This window comes from Lissotriton helveticus, chromosome 8 (assembly GCF_964261635.1).
Source record: "Lissotriton helveticus chromosome 8, aLisHel1.1, whole genome shotgun sequence".
NCBI lineage: Eukaryota > Metazoa > Chordata > Amphibia > Caudata > Salamandridae > Lissotriton > Lissotriton helveticus.
Window position 1 is genome coordinate 212,188,662 of NC_136069.1, and position 14,402 is coordinate 212,203,063.

At 45.2% G+C, this 14,402-nt stretch overlaps 1 protein-coding gene across 1 annotated transcript in view; it reads right to left on the bottom strand.

Moving 5' to 3' along the window:
• The window catches only part of LOC144773723 (trifunctional purine biosynthetic protein adenosine-3-like), a 219,052-nt gene that overhangs the window by 77,890 nt on the left and 126,760 nt on the right, over positions 1-14,402 (bottom strand). The window contains 1 exon segment of the mRNA XM_078658864.1: positions 3,439-3,637. Coding sequence (XP_078514990.1) covers positions 3,439-3,637 — 199 coding nt within the window.

Consider the following 14,402-nt stretch of genomic DNA (forward strand, 5'->3'; position numbering starts at 1 on the left):
TCTTATTCAGCATCTCCAATGCATTACCCTATTTCTTGATCTATACCGCTCTCTATATATCCTCTACCTCCACTCTCTGTTTCATCCAGGGCCCCATGGCACTACTATGATCCCAGGACCAGGATAACCCTTTCTAGACCCTTCCCTCCTATGCCCCTACTATTCAGATCTCCCAAACAGGCCTTAATAAATGCTTACCTCTGACTCTTCCCCCTCCACCTCTCCTTTACTCATCCCAGGCCCCCTCCTACTGCTATGAACTCAAAACAATAAAATAAAAAAACATGGTTCTAGACTTTTCCCTCCTCTATCCCTCCTTCCCTCTTCTATCCCTTCACTATTCATTTTCAATCCAAAAAACAGAATAACATGTCCACAGCTGAAATTCTTTTCATATTTCCTTATACTAACTCCCCTCCACCTCCGCTTTACTTAACCAAACCCCCTCCTACAGCTATAAACACCAATAAAAAATGGAAAAAAAATCTATTCTAGACTCTTGCCTCTTTTATCCCTCCACTATTCCTTTTCAATCCAAATAACAGACTAACAAGTCCATTACTCAAATTAATTGCATATTTCCCTATACTAATTCCCATTAATCCTATTTGGGTTCCGGAGTAGCGTGCTACTCACCGAAAAGCGCCTTAACACCTCATTAGGGGTAGAAAGCGCTATATAAATGCAACCCATTTTCCCTCTTCTATCCCCTCCACTATTCTTCTCAATCCAAATAACTGACTAACATATCCACACTCCAATTACGTTCATGTTTCGCTATACTAATTCACCACTAATCCTTTATGGATTCCGCAGTAGCGTGCTACTTGCCTAATAAGGGATTTGATGCCTCGTCAGGGGTAGTAAGCGCTATATAAATGCAATTACAATACAATTTAATACAATAATAAATGCTGCTCTTGCCCAGAGCATTCCAGCCTCCCCAAACCCCTACATTATTTAGGACCCTGTAGAGGGTACTGCTCCACAGTTTAAAGTCCTCTGTTCTAATATCATTACCTTCTGTACAGCCATATTCTTTATCTTGAATTTCGATGGCTTCGGAGATCAGCGTAGGAACCAAAAATCTACTACATCTCGACAAACCTCTGAGTCCAAGGGAAGTGCTCTACCAAGGGAAAATCACTGAAGTTCACCTTCAGTTTCCCTTCTTGCCACATGGATAATTACTACCAACGTCAACAACTTCAAGAGAGGTGTTATAGTCAGCTCTGTGATTGACACTTGCATTTGCGGTGAGGGAGGGTCTGAATGAATGGGGAGCAGCACCTTGGCAGGCTTCCTCTTCTATTTGGGTGATGGGGCTCAAACCCATAGAGGTGCTGCATTGGATTCAAAGTTGTTGGAGGTGCCAAGGCGACAAGAAAGTTATCCCTTTTGGAGGGCAGCCCAGAAGGTGCAGGAGCAGTCTGGAACTAATCCAGTGTAGCACTGCAGAAGACCTCGGCCTGCACGGGTCGGCCAGTGGACCCAGTAATGGTGCTACACTACTGCTGTCCCGGTGTGCTAATACAAAGCGCTGCGACTAGCATACAGACTTACTATGGTCTTGAAGGGAAACTATTGAAGGCACGGGGACGGTCACTCCAGACACTAGGAGAAGACGGCAATTGATCCATACTCTTCATACTCGGAGTATTTAGGGATGGCTACCTAGTTTAGTGGAGAAGAAGGGGCTCTCCGATAGGGGCACCGTGTTATTACACGGTTACAGGACAACAGCCTTGCTAAAGCTGAAAAAGTGACTACCTCAGTTAAATCAGATCTACTTCATATTATCTCACCTTATTTCTGGAGGTAGCTTGTGTGATCATAAAGACATGTAGAGTCCACTATCCTGGGAAGATTTACCTATCCACAGTTATACTGATCCTATCGACGGATATACTGATTGGACTTTGATACGGAAGATTCACAATACATTATATGCCTTGAAAAAGTCTCAGAATTGAGACGAAACACGTGTCGGCGGTGTGAGCTGAGAAGTTTTTATACATTATGAATATTTGAAATAAAGAATTTGAAGACTACTTTCTGCACTGGATCATTGTCTCTACATTGAGCGCTATTACTGTTATGGACTTTGCATTAGCTGGTGTTTGACTCCTTATATTATAGGTGGAAATTTGTACCACCTGGAGATCTAGAACTGTCTAGAAACTTTATAGCTGAGTCCACTAGTGGAGTGACGGCCAAGCCCTCTTCTTTGTTTATAGCAATTTGTTGCACATTTCTTGTGCTAGGTGACACCCTTGGGTGGTGGGTGTCAAGAGGGCTAGTTGAGCACCCTTGTTTTGTGGCTAATATATTGTTTAAGAGTTTTATTTGACGTGGTTAGTACATCTTAGAGAATTCTTTTTACGACTGTGCGGACATTTCCCCCTTGGGGAACACTACTACCCATATTCTTTGTGACTACGGACCCAGTAATGGTGTCCTCATCTTTTCTAAAATCTGAATCGTCTCTGACAATTAGGAAGATTTCATCAACCTTGGGATAGAGTTCAGACTCTAAACAGTCCTGGGAGAGGGACAGTGTCCAGGATGAAGAAGAGGACCTCTCCTTCCTATGGCACTTTTTGTGTTTTTTTCGTGTGAAGATCTTTTATGAGATCGTTCACCTACAGGTGACTTACATATGGGTAAATGAGATTGATATGGTGTCTTAATGCAAGCTTTAGGCAGAAACAACTTGTCCCCCATCTTCCTGTTGGTCTTCGGGTGCATGGAGGCATGAGAATCACTAGCAGTGGCATTGCTGTTGAATACAAGACACTATGTGTAGTTGTTATCTGGTTCTGGAAGGGACATCTTCTTGCAGCATCTGCAACAATGTTTGAAGAACGTTTTAGAGGAGACGCGTCCTTGTCACTGTCTACTGCTGAGGAGTTTTGTCAGTGAGACACTCAGGCAGAGCTCTGGACCTGCATTGATGATGCAAGGAAAAGCAGGAATTGATGCCAGTTCCCCGGTTGGATCCTAATATACCTTACATGTGGCTGCACAGTTGTGCCTAGAGCTGTATGACACTGCAGGAGAGATGTTGTTGGGAAAAGGGTTCCAGTCTGAAACCTTTAATTCGTTTGGAAATCTGTGATAAAAAATAGCCATCAGAAGCATACATTTCAGAAACTACAGCCCTGAGGATCAATTATGGCTTTTTCTTCACTGTATATTTTCACAATTAATTATATTTATGTCCTGAGGAATACGTAAATCCTCATGTGTGGGAGCCTATTTAGCAGTCTGCACGCTGATGTAGTTCTGCTTAGCTGTCAGTTTAGGATCCAGACAGTAGTTTATCATAAATATTTACATACTTTTTATCCTCTAGTGGTGACATCACAAAGGTATCAGCAGATATAAATAAGTACATAACATTTAAAACATTCATCTGGAATATTTGTGGACATGTACCTAGGTAAGTACATCTAGACTTCTTGCAGGCCTTGATCATTCCAGCTATAATTGCTTCAGATGCCCCAACACCGAGTGTTCCACTGGTCAAAGAGTCCAAGAAATAGAGGGGCTCTGCCCCATGTATCAGTATTTCATTGGCACACATTGCGATCAGGTCCAGACCAATTGTGTCATATTTATCACAAGCATGTGCAACCTAAAGAGATAATAAAATTACTAGCTGGTAGTTGAGCAAAGAGCTAAAGACATCTGCACTTTTAAAATAACATTGAACATGTTCTTAATAGCCCACAAGCCTCCACAGAGTTCCCATCACATAAAGGCCTGACTCACAGACTCAATGTTGCCAGATAAAGCCAGTCTCCCTGGCACTGTTAGTATCATAGAAAAATAGGATAACAGGTAAAAGCAGAGGCTTTTATTCACCATGTAACCACAAGACCTTTTCTCCAGGTCCAGGGGCAGTCACATATTACTGTGCAATGCCAGTGATGGTTACTGTCACACACCAATGATGTTCCAGGACTTACTATTGCACTCCAAATGCATAGGGAAGGCTCTCATTGTACCCATACGGGCATATTTACGAGCCCCGTTGTGTTGCTCTTGTACCACGCAACATGGTGCAAGAGTGACCCAACTCAAAAATGAGATTCATGAAGCCACGCAAGGCCACCTTGTGTGGCCCTGAGTAGCTTAATACATCCCAGGGAAAGCAAAGCAGCACAAATCATGGTGTTGCCTTAGTCTTCGCCAAGGATACGTTCCATGGGCATTGCATGGGTGTTCCCATGCAACTCCCACAGTTTTTGATGCAGTCCCAGATTTAACATAACTGGTAAACTTGGGAATGCGTCAAAAAGCTACGCCTTCCCAGGAGAGGCGTAACGAGGAGAAATATCTATACTACTCCTTGTTACTTCCTCTTCCTATGTGTGCTGCATTCTGCATCTCCTTCTGTCAGCTATTAAACCCAGAGCTGACACCTGTGCAAGGCAACAATCGGGTCTCACCCTGTCAGCTTTCCTCGCTTTGAGCAGTGAAACCTTGGAATTCACGCTTGAATCTATCAAATCAAGCTCCCCTCTGGACCCAGCCCATCCTGCTTCTTGGACCAAGACAGCGTTTCTTTATTAGCCACCCTCGTGAACATCCTTAACCACTCAGTCGAAGCAGGGCACATTCCTCAAACTTGAAAACATGCAATAGTGAAGCCGCTCTTGAAAAAACAATGTTGAATCCCAATCTGGCAGACAGCTATAGACCCCTCTCCCTGCTCCCGATAGGGATTAAACGTTTGGAAAAGCATATCAACAAACATCTGTCCAGCTTTCTGGAAGCACATGATGTTTTCTACCCCACTCAGACAGGGTTTAGACAGTGGCGGCTGCTACTTGAAGTATCAGAGGAGCGGCGTGGGGGGAAGGGGCAGGGGGATGGGTTAAAAAAAATCACTTACCTCCCGGTCAGCTGGCTGGCCGCCGCCTCTCCTACATCTTCTTCCTGTCTTCTTGGGGGGGACAGGAAGCATGAAGCACCAGGGCTCCCCGGCTCCCTGCAGTAAATCACAACGCTGCAATGCAGCGTTGTGATTGGTCTGAGCATTGTGACACGGCGTTCAGCCAGGGGCTGGAGGAGTGGACATGTTCTGCAATGCAGCCTGCATAGAGAACACAGTATATGTGCATGACTGTTTTGAGCAGCCCGAGAGGGCAGGCCAAGCACTCATACTCACATAGGGAGTGCAAACCACTCCTCCCCGTGCTCTGAGAGCAGTCCCGCCCGCCCCATAAAGACGCCGCAATGGGGAAAACTAAAATAGTAATAACCTCGAGTTATCATTTTATTTTTCCTTTTCTTATACTGCAAAAAATAGAGGAGGAGCCGCCACTGGATTTACATCTAGCTAGAGTACTGAGACTACACTTTTGGTAGACACCAAGGAACTTCGTTCCATCCTAGATCAATGTGGCTCAGCGGCTATGATCGTGTTGGACCTTAGTGCAGCCTTTGATACGATGTTGCATCCCATCATCAATCAGAGGATGTTGGACATCGGCATCTCATGGGTCACCATCAAATGGTTGGAAGCCTTCCTAGTTGACAGGAGCTTCCAAGTATGGGAAGATTCATTATCTTCTTTCATCGACTCTATGCGGTGTGGTGTTCCAGAGTCATATGCAGATGATACCCAGATCATCCTGGCCCTTACACCTAATACCTGTCAAACCTATACCCAAATTAATTCATGCCTTAGGGAGGTTACAGACTGTATGTCTGGCAGTAGGCTGAAGCTTAACAACGACAAAACAGAGCTATTGTTGGTAGGCAGCAACATCTCTAGGTGGCAGGAACTTTCAGGGCTAGCATATCAAGGCGAATGTCCAAAGTCAGCCCAACCAGTAAAACTCCTAAGCGTCTGGATAGAAGAAAAGCTCACAATGGAGACACAGGTCAGAAAATTGGTAGGTGTATGCTTTAGAATTCTAAGATCCCTTAGGAAATTCTTACAGATACTGCCATTCTAAACAAGAAGGGCCACAGTACAGCGTCTAATAAACTCTCGCCTAGACAAGAGCAACTCCCTGTATCTAGGGCGCCCGAAAGATGTGATCAATAGGCTCCATGTGGCACAAAACACCGACGCTAGAATCCTCAAAATAATACCCCCTCCCTGGGTTAGTCAGACCAGACCTTTTAGCCCTTCACTGGTTCCCAGTTAAAAAAATAATCTATTTTAGACTCTTTACATTGCACACCGGGCCATCCTGGGAAAAGGCCCACTTATCATTCGGACCCTACTCACTTCCTATGTTCCAGGGAGGGCTCTTTGTTCAAGTAATCAGGGACTCCTGAAGGTGCCGAAGATCAGAAGAGCAAGAAGCGGAGGCTGCTCCTTTGCATTTCTTACCCCCAGGCTTTGGAAGGCTCTTCCTGCCTCCCTCAGAAGTCAGCAGTCGGAAGTCTGCTTCACAAAAATGCAAAAAAACCTCTTCTTTTCTAATTTTGGTCTTAAGGTAACTAGTTTATCACAATTTCGTGGTAGGGTTGTTTGCGACTAGCGTTAGGAGATCTGTTTGGGTAGCCATGTACTATATAAAAACAGCTGAACTGAATTAAATAAGCAATCTTTAAAGGTAGCCCTTATTATGTTTTGTTCAAGTTGGCATGACAACTGAAAGCTCACCTTTTGACAAACCCCGCCAAAATTATGTCACCTGAACAAAAATGGGCTTTGGGGCTGCAGCACAAAAAGTCTTATAAAATTAAATAGTTCTATATCAACTGTTCCCAATAAAGCTACACAGTTTCAATCCTCACAATAGAAAGAACAACAATGGCCTTCAGGTAATGAAATGAAGCTGGAGAGCCCACAAAATAAAGTTAATCAAATTAACAGAACCTTCCAAACACACAGAATGACGCATGCAAACCAGGAGCTTCTCACTGCTATAGCCAAAGGGCTTCTCTTTTAGTTTCAGATCATAAATGTAGCGAGACTCCCAAAACAACACTTCTGGATCCATAGAGATCTTGTCGCCCCAAAAGCAGTTGGGTCAATGTGCTACCTCCAAACAACACGTGAATAGAGATCTAACTTTGTTTATTTTGTATCAGGTCAACCATCACATCATCTACTTCACTCCAGGTACTACCAACACAGAGACATCCACTCTAGGTGATCCTCCATAAGTTCCCCAATGTCCCAAGAAGCGGATGTTACAAAGCTACTATACACTGACAAAATCCTCCCCGCCAGCAAACACAGTAAAATGACACAAAGACAGTCAACATGGGCTTGTCCCAGTGGTCCATCTAATCATTGCTCTCATCAACACATGCCAATCCTTGAGAAAGGTTGATTGACACAAGCAACAAGGCCTTTCTTGAAGAAAATTGTATGTGATATGTGTGGAACAATATCAAAACATTGCGGGAAAAAAAAATGCTTGAACATTTCCAAACCAATTTAGTTAAAACTAGAAGCCTGTCCCGACCTTGTCCGGGAGCAATCAGGATTCAGGGCCCCCGCCCGCCCCGGCCCCCGCCTGCCCCGACATTGTCCATGGGTCCCCGGAGTAGCAGCCTGTCCTGACCTTGGCTTCAGGGCCCCCGCCCGCCCTGACATTGTCCGTGGGTCCCCCGGAGCCTCACCTCATCCGCCGCACCTCCCTGCGCTCCTGAGTTCACCGGTCCACCGCTAGCAATCAGGCTTCAGGGCCCCCGCCCGCCCAGGCCCCTGCCCACCCCGACATTGTCCGTGGGTCCCCCGGAGTGGCAGCCCGTCCCGACCTTGGTTTCAGGGCCCCCGCCTGCCCCGACATTGTCCGTGGTTCCCCCGGAGCCTTACCTCATCCGCCACACCTCCCCGCGCTCCTGAGTTCACCGGTCTGCCGCTCCTCGCCGCTCCTCCCCGCCTGTCCGCAGCTCCTCACCGCTCCTCCCCTCCTGACCGCCGCTCCTCCCCGCGCTCATGTCCGCCGCTCCTCCTCGCGCTCCTGGACGCCGCTCCTCCCCGCGCTCCTGATGTCAGCACGCACGTCGCGGCCGGCGCTACTTCCATGGGACTACTTTTTTTTTTTCTCTTATATTTTTTAAATTTATATAGCCTATGTCCATCTGCACACCCTGACAATTACACCGATGTATCGGGTGTGTGGATTGGCGCTGTGGTTCCCGAGTTTACCCGCCTCAAAGGTTCAAAGTTCTTCCTTTATAATAGTAGTATAGATGATGAAAATGTTGAGTTTGATAGTCCAGCCTGTGATATATTAAGTTTGCTTCCAGGCTAGTGAACTTGTTTCACAGAACTACCTTCAGCCCTCAGGTAACGAGCCACTTACGGGTCCGGTTGGTACATTTATTTTCCAGAGACAAAGAGACCACCAAAACGAGGTTCTTTCTTTAGAAAATGTAAAACTAAAGCACCTGACATATTGTGAGGAGTATGTAGGAACATATAAATGCATGTATTTTATTTAATATGTCTTATATTTTTCCTGTTTGAAACCTCTACACACTGTATGTACATGGTGGTCCTGACAGGAAAAAAACTGTGGTGCGAGGACTGCTGAGTTAAGGAAATGTGAAAGATGGGTAGACAGGCTTTTTATGAATTTTTTCTCGATTCCCCACCTCTAATTGACCCAGTTAATTATTTAAATGACATCCAAATGAAGTCAATTGAATGTAGGCATCAGGAGTTACTACTAAATCAAATTCCATAAGAAACAACAGGAACTCCTAATTGAAACTAAGTTATTGATGTAACGTAGGCCACGACATAGACACTCTCTTCAGCATACTGCTGACAGAGTGTGGTCGGATAGAAGTTGGAAGTTTGTGGAATGACCCCCCCCCACCCCGAGAGGGATTTCTTTCTTCAATAAATTATTCACAAATGGCGCATTATCACCACATCATATGATATGATAAAGTGCCTTTGTAATTACCCATGCTAAATACTTCTTTGGGTATAAGCCTAAAGGTATAAACTATATTTTGTTGTGTTTAAATCATCACAAAACATGATAGGGCTAACACAAGGTTTTCTTAAAGCAAGCTATACACAACTTGGGTACAGCTACAACAATAAAACGTGATTTAGTAATAACTTTTACACTGAGTTCCCATGTGACCTCTGTATAATAATGTATTTCCATGTTTTCTTGCCCAGTAACAGGACACTAAGAGACTGCCTAGTAACAGGTTACTACTGTCCCTCACCCATCAACAGGTTAACAGCTACCCTCAAGACTCCCATTACCCCAGTGGTGAAGAATGCTTTGGGCTTTATGGGTGGATTAGCACTGGAACCTGATGGGCGCATGGTGCTTGCTACCCTCAGTAAGTGCAGAATATATGTTCAGGTCTCCCATGCACGATTTACACTACAGGAAAGACACAATACTACACTTGGAACACGTACAGGAGTCACACCAGTTGAACACCTGGGGTGTATGATATCAGACCATAATCTGGTATTGGTCTAATCCCACATGCATTCAAAGGTGGAAGGTGCAACCCAAGGCCCTGCAGGGTGCAGCCTACAGGAGTGGTTTCAGGGCACACATCAAGAAATACTACTTCATAAATGAGGGAATGTCAGATGGCACACTAAGTGGGAGGCCCTCAAGGCTTGCCTTAGTGGTGAGTTCACACAAATGTCATAAAATTAAATCGACCCTGAATAGAAAGACCACTCAGCTGGAAGGAGTGATACCTGAGCTGGAGCACAGGACATTGGCAGACCCACAAGCCAGGAGAAACTAGCAAAGTTGATACAATTCCATAGGGAAACAGTAGAATATCTGCAACGGCTAGACTACAGAGCGTGTGTTGCTAGGGAACATGGTAAAAGTGACTAGGTGGAAAGTTTGTCAGTCTGGATACTGAAATGTACCACCACAATATGCTCTATCACAGCATTAAAGCTCCCTGAAGACAGAATGATATGTATGCAGCTGCAAATAAATGATGTACTGCTGAAAACTGACAGTGTGACGGATGAAGACTGCAGGGTTACATTAGCGAGGTGTGACTGAAGAAGAGTTGCAGCGCTACATTAGCGAGGCACAGGTAAAGAAATTCACCCTGGCACACACAGGAGTCTTGGAAGTACCATAGATGAGATCAGACAGGTGATACAATATCAGGCAACTGGCAAAACACCTGATAGTGATGGTTTATCAACCAAGTTGTACATGATTTATGAACTGTTGTTGGTCCTCCAACTGCTTTAACACTATCTAGAGACAAAAGACATTGGTTCACTGCCTCCTACAAGTACAGGGCCATAACAATAATGCTACCCACACCCCATTTGGACTCTTTGGAGGTGGCCTCTTACTCTCGCTTCTTAACTTAGAATGTAAATTGCTCGGTAAGGTACTTACAAACGGTGGGGCCAGATTTCAGAAGGACAGGAAGGAAGCTCCTATCAGCAATATCTCTGTTTTCATGGTTACAAATACCCTGCATCCATGTCATTTGAGTAAAAGTTGATGTTAAGAAAAAAAACCAATTAGAAGCACATATCTTTATTTACTTATTTATAAGGTTTCATGTAAAGCCTGCATACCACTTCACAGCAGCCTAAGAGTGGCTTTGAGTTATGGCACACGAATGAAGGCATACACTATAGGCCTCTCCTATGTTTGCCAGTGAGCATTTGTCTGCTTCTTTAGGCCAGTCCTTTTTTCTCTCTTTCCAGCACCAGGAAAACTCCTATGCAGCAAAGTGTTCAACAAACAAAAAACCCAAGCAAACAAACAGATAAGTTAATTAAAAGTACTTTCAAGATTGAAGATCCAGTCAATCGTCCTGCCGTGGTAGAGGCACAGTTGGCAGGTGCATGCACTCTTCAAGCTTTTTTAATAATACTGAAGTCTTGAAAACCACCACAAAAAGTATGTAAAAGTGAATACGCCAGCATATTGTTTTTTCTGAAGGTACCAAAAGTGAGCTGGATGGCCATCATTGGTTTTGATGGCCGTCCATCAAACCTTTTGGTTTTTTCCTTGGTGTAGGGGCACTTATTTTTATTTGTTTGTTCATCAGCACTGAGAAACAGGAGATCAGAACATCAGCCCTAAATTAGGCGGATGGCCTAGTGCCCTTACTCTGACGGCCAGCACCCTGTAAGGGGAACATCCTTTTCAACGCGGATGTTACCCCGCAGTGCTTTTACGACGCGTCCTTTACAACGCAAGTCGTAACCACGACTTGCGCTGGAGGGCGCTAAAGGATAAAGAATAGCATATTTACTATTCCAACACCTTCCCTACTATCCACGGGGACTGGTGTTAGAATAGTAAATTATACTATTCACTATCCGCGCCAAACAACGCAAGTCGTTGTAACGACTTGCGTTGTTAAAGACTCGTTGTAAAGGCACGCGTTGAAACGGTACGCGTTGTACCGTCATACATCCCCCTGTAAGGCCATCAGACTAAGCTTTCAGACAGTGGCGACAACAGGAATGCCACTGAAGGAAAGCTGACTGTTCACTCACCACTAAATAGGGCAGGTGGACCAGGGTTTGGCAGACATGGTACTTGTGTGTGGGATTTCTAAATTTTATCCTGAAGAAGGTGTTGGCTTTCCACTTTCATGCCCACCGAAACGCGTCAATGCTATCTTTTTGAGCTACTGTGCACCAAGTTTTCTTGCAATAACCACTCCAATTACAATATTCTATGAATTGTGTAGTGTGATTTTGCTCTATACTAGTGCATGTAGCTCTATGTCATAGGAATTATTTTCCTTATTTTGTGTCTCCCATTGTATATGTATAATGTATTATTATTGATGTTTGTATCAAATGTGATAGGTGCTTAGCAGCATATGGTTTTAAATTGAAATAAATTGTACATTTTTTAATTTTCTTTTCATTGCTATTATTTTTTCATATTCACAGTTTGCTCCAGTGTTTATAGTTGTATTGAAAAGCGTATTGCTCTTAGGTTGTCTATGAGCTTAGAATGCCAGTGTAAGTCTGTCCAAAGGGGATTTCATATTTTGACTTGTAGTCTTCTGGTACCCCACCCCTTTGGCTTGTGGGTCCCTCTCTTTTACTGGAGACATGGTACTTGGCCAAGTTTGTATTCAAGTTTGTAACGGAGTACTATACACACCAATTCTAAATCCGGATATTAGTCTCATTTCCATAAACCGGGAGGGAGGCACTCTTGGGCGTTTGGCTTGGGCCCTATCAATCTGTGCAATGTACAGACCCTTACCACTTCACAGATACATATGAGAGGGAAAGATCCAATCACTAGAGGCAAACATTAACACATATAAGTCATTAAATGACACAAATTATTCCAGAATATTGTATAGCCTTAGAGCCTGGTGTAGTGGCTGGGTTCTACCAGCCTTTAAAGGCCCGCTCCAGCTTTAAGGGCCCGAGTCAAAAGAGAGGGCCTTTAATGGCCGGCACAGCATGCTACGGAGGGCTATAAGATTATTAGAGCATTCATGTTCCAACTTGTAAAACAAAAGTTTCACAGAGCACGATGGGGTTGAAATCCCCCGGTCTCCATGAGGCCTTTGTTCAGAGCAACAGCTGTGAACAAACATTTGAATGCTTGAGCTCCAGGCTTCTACCAGCCATTAGAAGCCCGAAGACCTCCATTGTTTTCAATGGAGCGTTCAGCATTCCAATGCTCTAATATGGCATTTGAAAGGACCTGAAGTATTTCGTTCTGATGTAAGGATGCTTTCATTAAAGGTGAGTATCCTTCTCTCTTTACAGTATTTTTTCCGATGTTTCCACTGACTTTCCCCTACTCTGTACAACAAATGTTGTAAATTGAATGTACAGAGGAACATTCTCCCTAGGGTTTCTTAGTAATTGTTACACCAAATGACACTGAGGGGCATGCATGTCTCAAATCATTGCTTAGTTTATGCCGGTGGCTGCAGGGGATGACTATAGCTACTCTTTTTGGGCACCAGGACTTATTTTTCATTGTCTTTCTTCTTATTTTTCATTATTTGAGTCCTCAGCATCTGCAGGTATAACCAAATAGGAACAGAGATTAGAACACTGCAATGTTGAGAGCCCCACTGGAAACAATGGAGAAGCAGTGGCCTATAAGAACTGCTATAGGCCCGAGGCACTGTCCTAATGTCCTCTGCCATTCTCTTTACCCTGCCTCTCCAACTATATGGATTAGGCAGAGAAAAAAGGAAAGCAGAGGCCGTGCAGCAGGACACACGGAGCATTCACCCTTCCTTCCTCAACTCAAGACCTGGCTCTTCGAGCAGTAGCCCCCCTCCCCCCTCCTCCCAGCGCCTTGAGACCCTTGTGGGTGAGTAGCACGCTCTACAAATGTGATTTATTGATTGATTGACTGTAGCTCAGTGTTACTGGGGCTTTAGAATAAGGGAGGGGTGAACGATCTAAGCTCCTGGGTCTCCCTGGCTTAGCTGACCTACATAAAGCAGTTTGGCCGAGCTGGGAGAACCAGGGGCTGTTTTCTGACAGCCTGCTTTCACAGCTCTTGCTGTGAAGGATCAACAGTTAACAGGAGAGGCCCTGGGCGCAGCGGATGGATTCGGAGCTGCAGTGGATTTCAACTCCCTCATTCTCCGATGCCTTTGTTTTCTCAATGAGGACATTCCCCGTTCATGGGGCGGAATGTTCTAATAACTTTATAACCCACTGTAGCTGAGCGATACAAGCCATTAAAGGCATGCTTCTTTGCTAAAGGCAAGCAGGCAGTAAATGAATGATATTGCTGCTACGGCGGCTATAAATCTCGCTTCGCTTCCCAGCAGAGTGGTCGCTCCCCTGCCTCCCTGGCGAACAGTGGTATCGTTGTCCGCTTTAACCCTGATTGACTGCCTGCAGTTTGCCCTGCTTGCCGCTTTGTAGAAATTTCATTTTTAAACGCGCATTTGTCTTTGTTTAAGCATTTTGTATTGTATCAGCGCATTTCGCCCCAAGCGCTCCGCTCCGCTGACCCCTCCGCTGCCATTTTGGGTGTTGTTGTCCTCCTTCGTGACCCGCCCCGCCTCCCAGCTGAGACGCCCTCCCACTGCCTAGATACAGCGCTCCGTGTCCTCAACGCGCTGTGACTCGCTTCGCTTCCCAGCAGAGTGGTCGCTCCCCTGCCTCCCTGGCGAACAGTGGTATCGTTGTCCGCTTTAACCCTGATTGACTGCCTGCAGTTTGCCCTGCTTGCCGCTTTGTAGAAATTTCATTTTTAAACGCGCATTTGTCTTTGTTTAAGCATTTTGTATTGTATCAGCGCATTTCGCCCCAAGCGCTCCGCTCCGCTGACCCCTCCGCTGCCATTTTGGGTGTTGTTGTCCTCCTTCGTGACCCGCCCCGCCTCCCAGCTGAGACGCCCTCCCACTGCCTAGATACAGCGCTCCGTGTCCTCAACGCGCTGTGACTCGCTTCGCTTCCCAGCAGAGTGGTCGCTCCCCTGCCTCCCTGGCGAACAGTG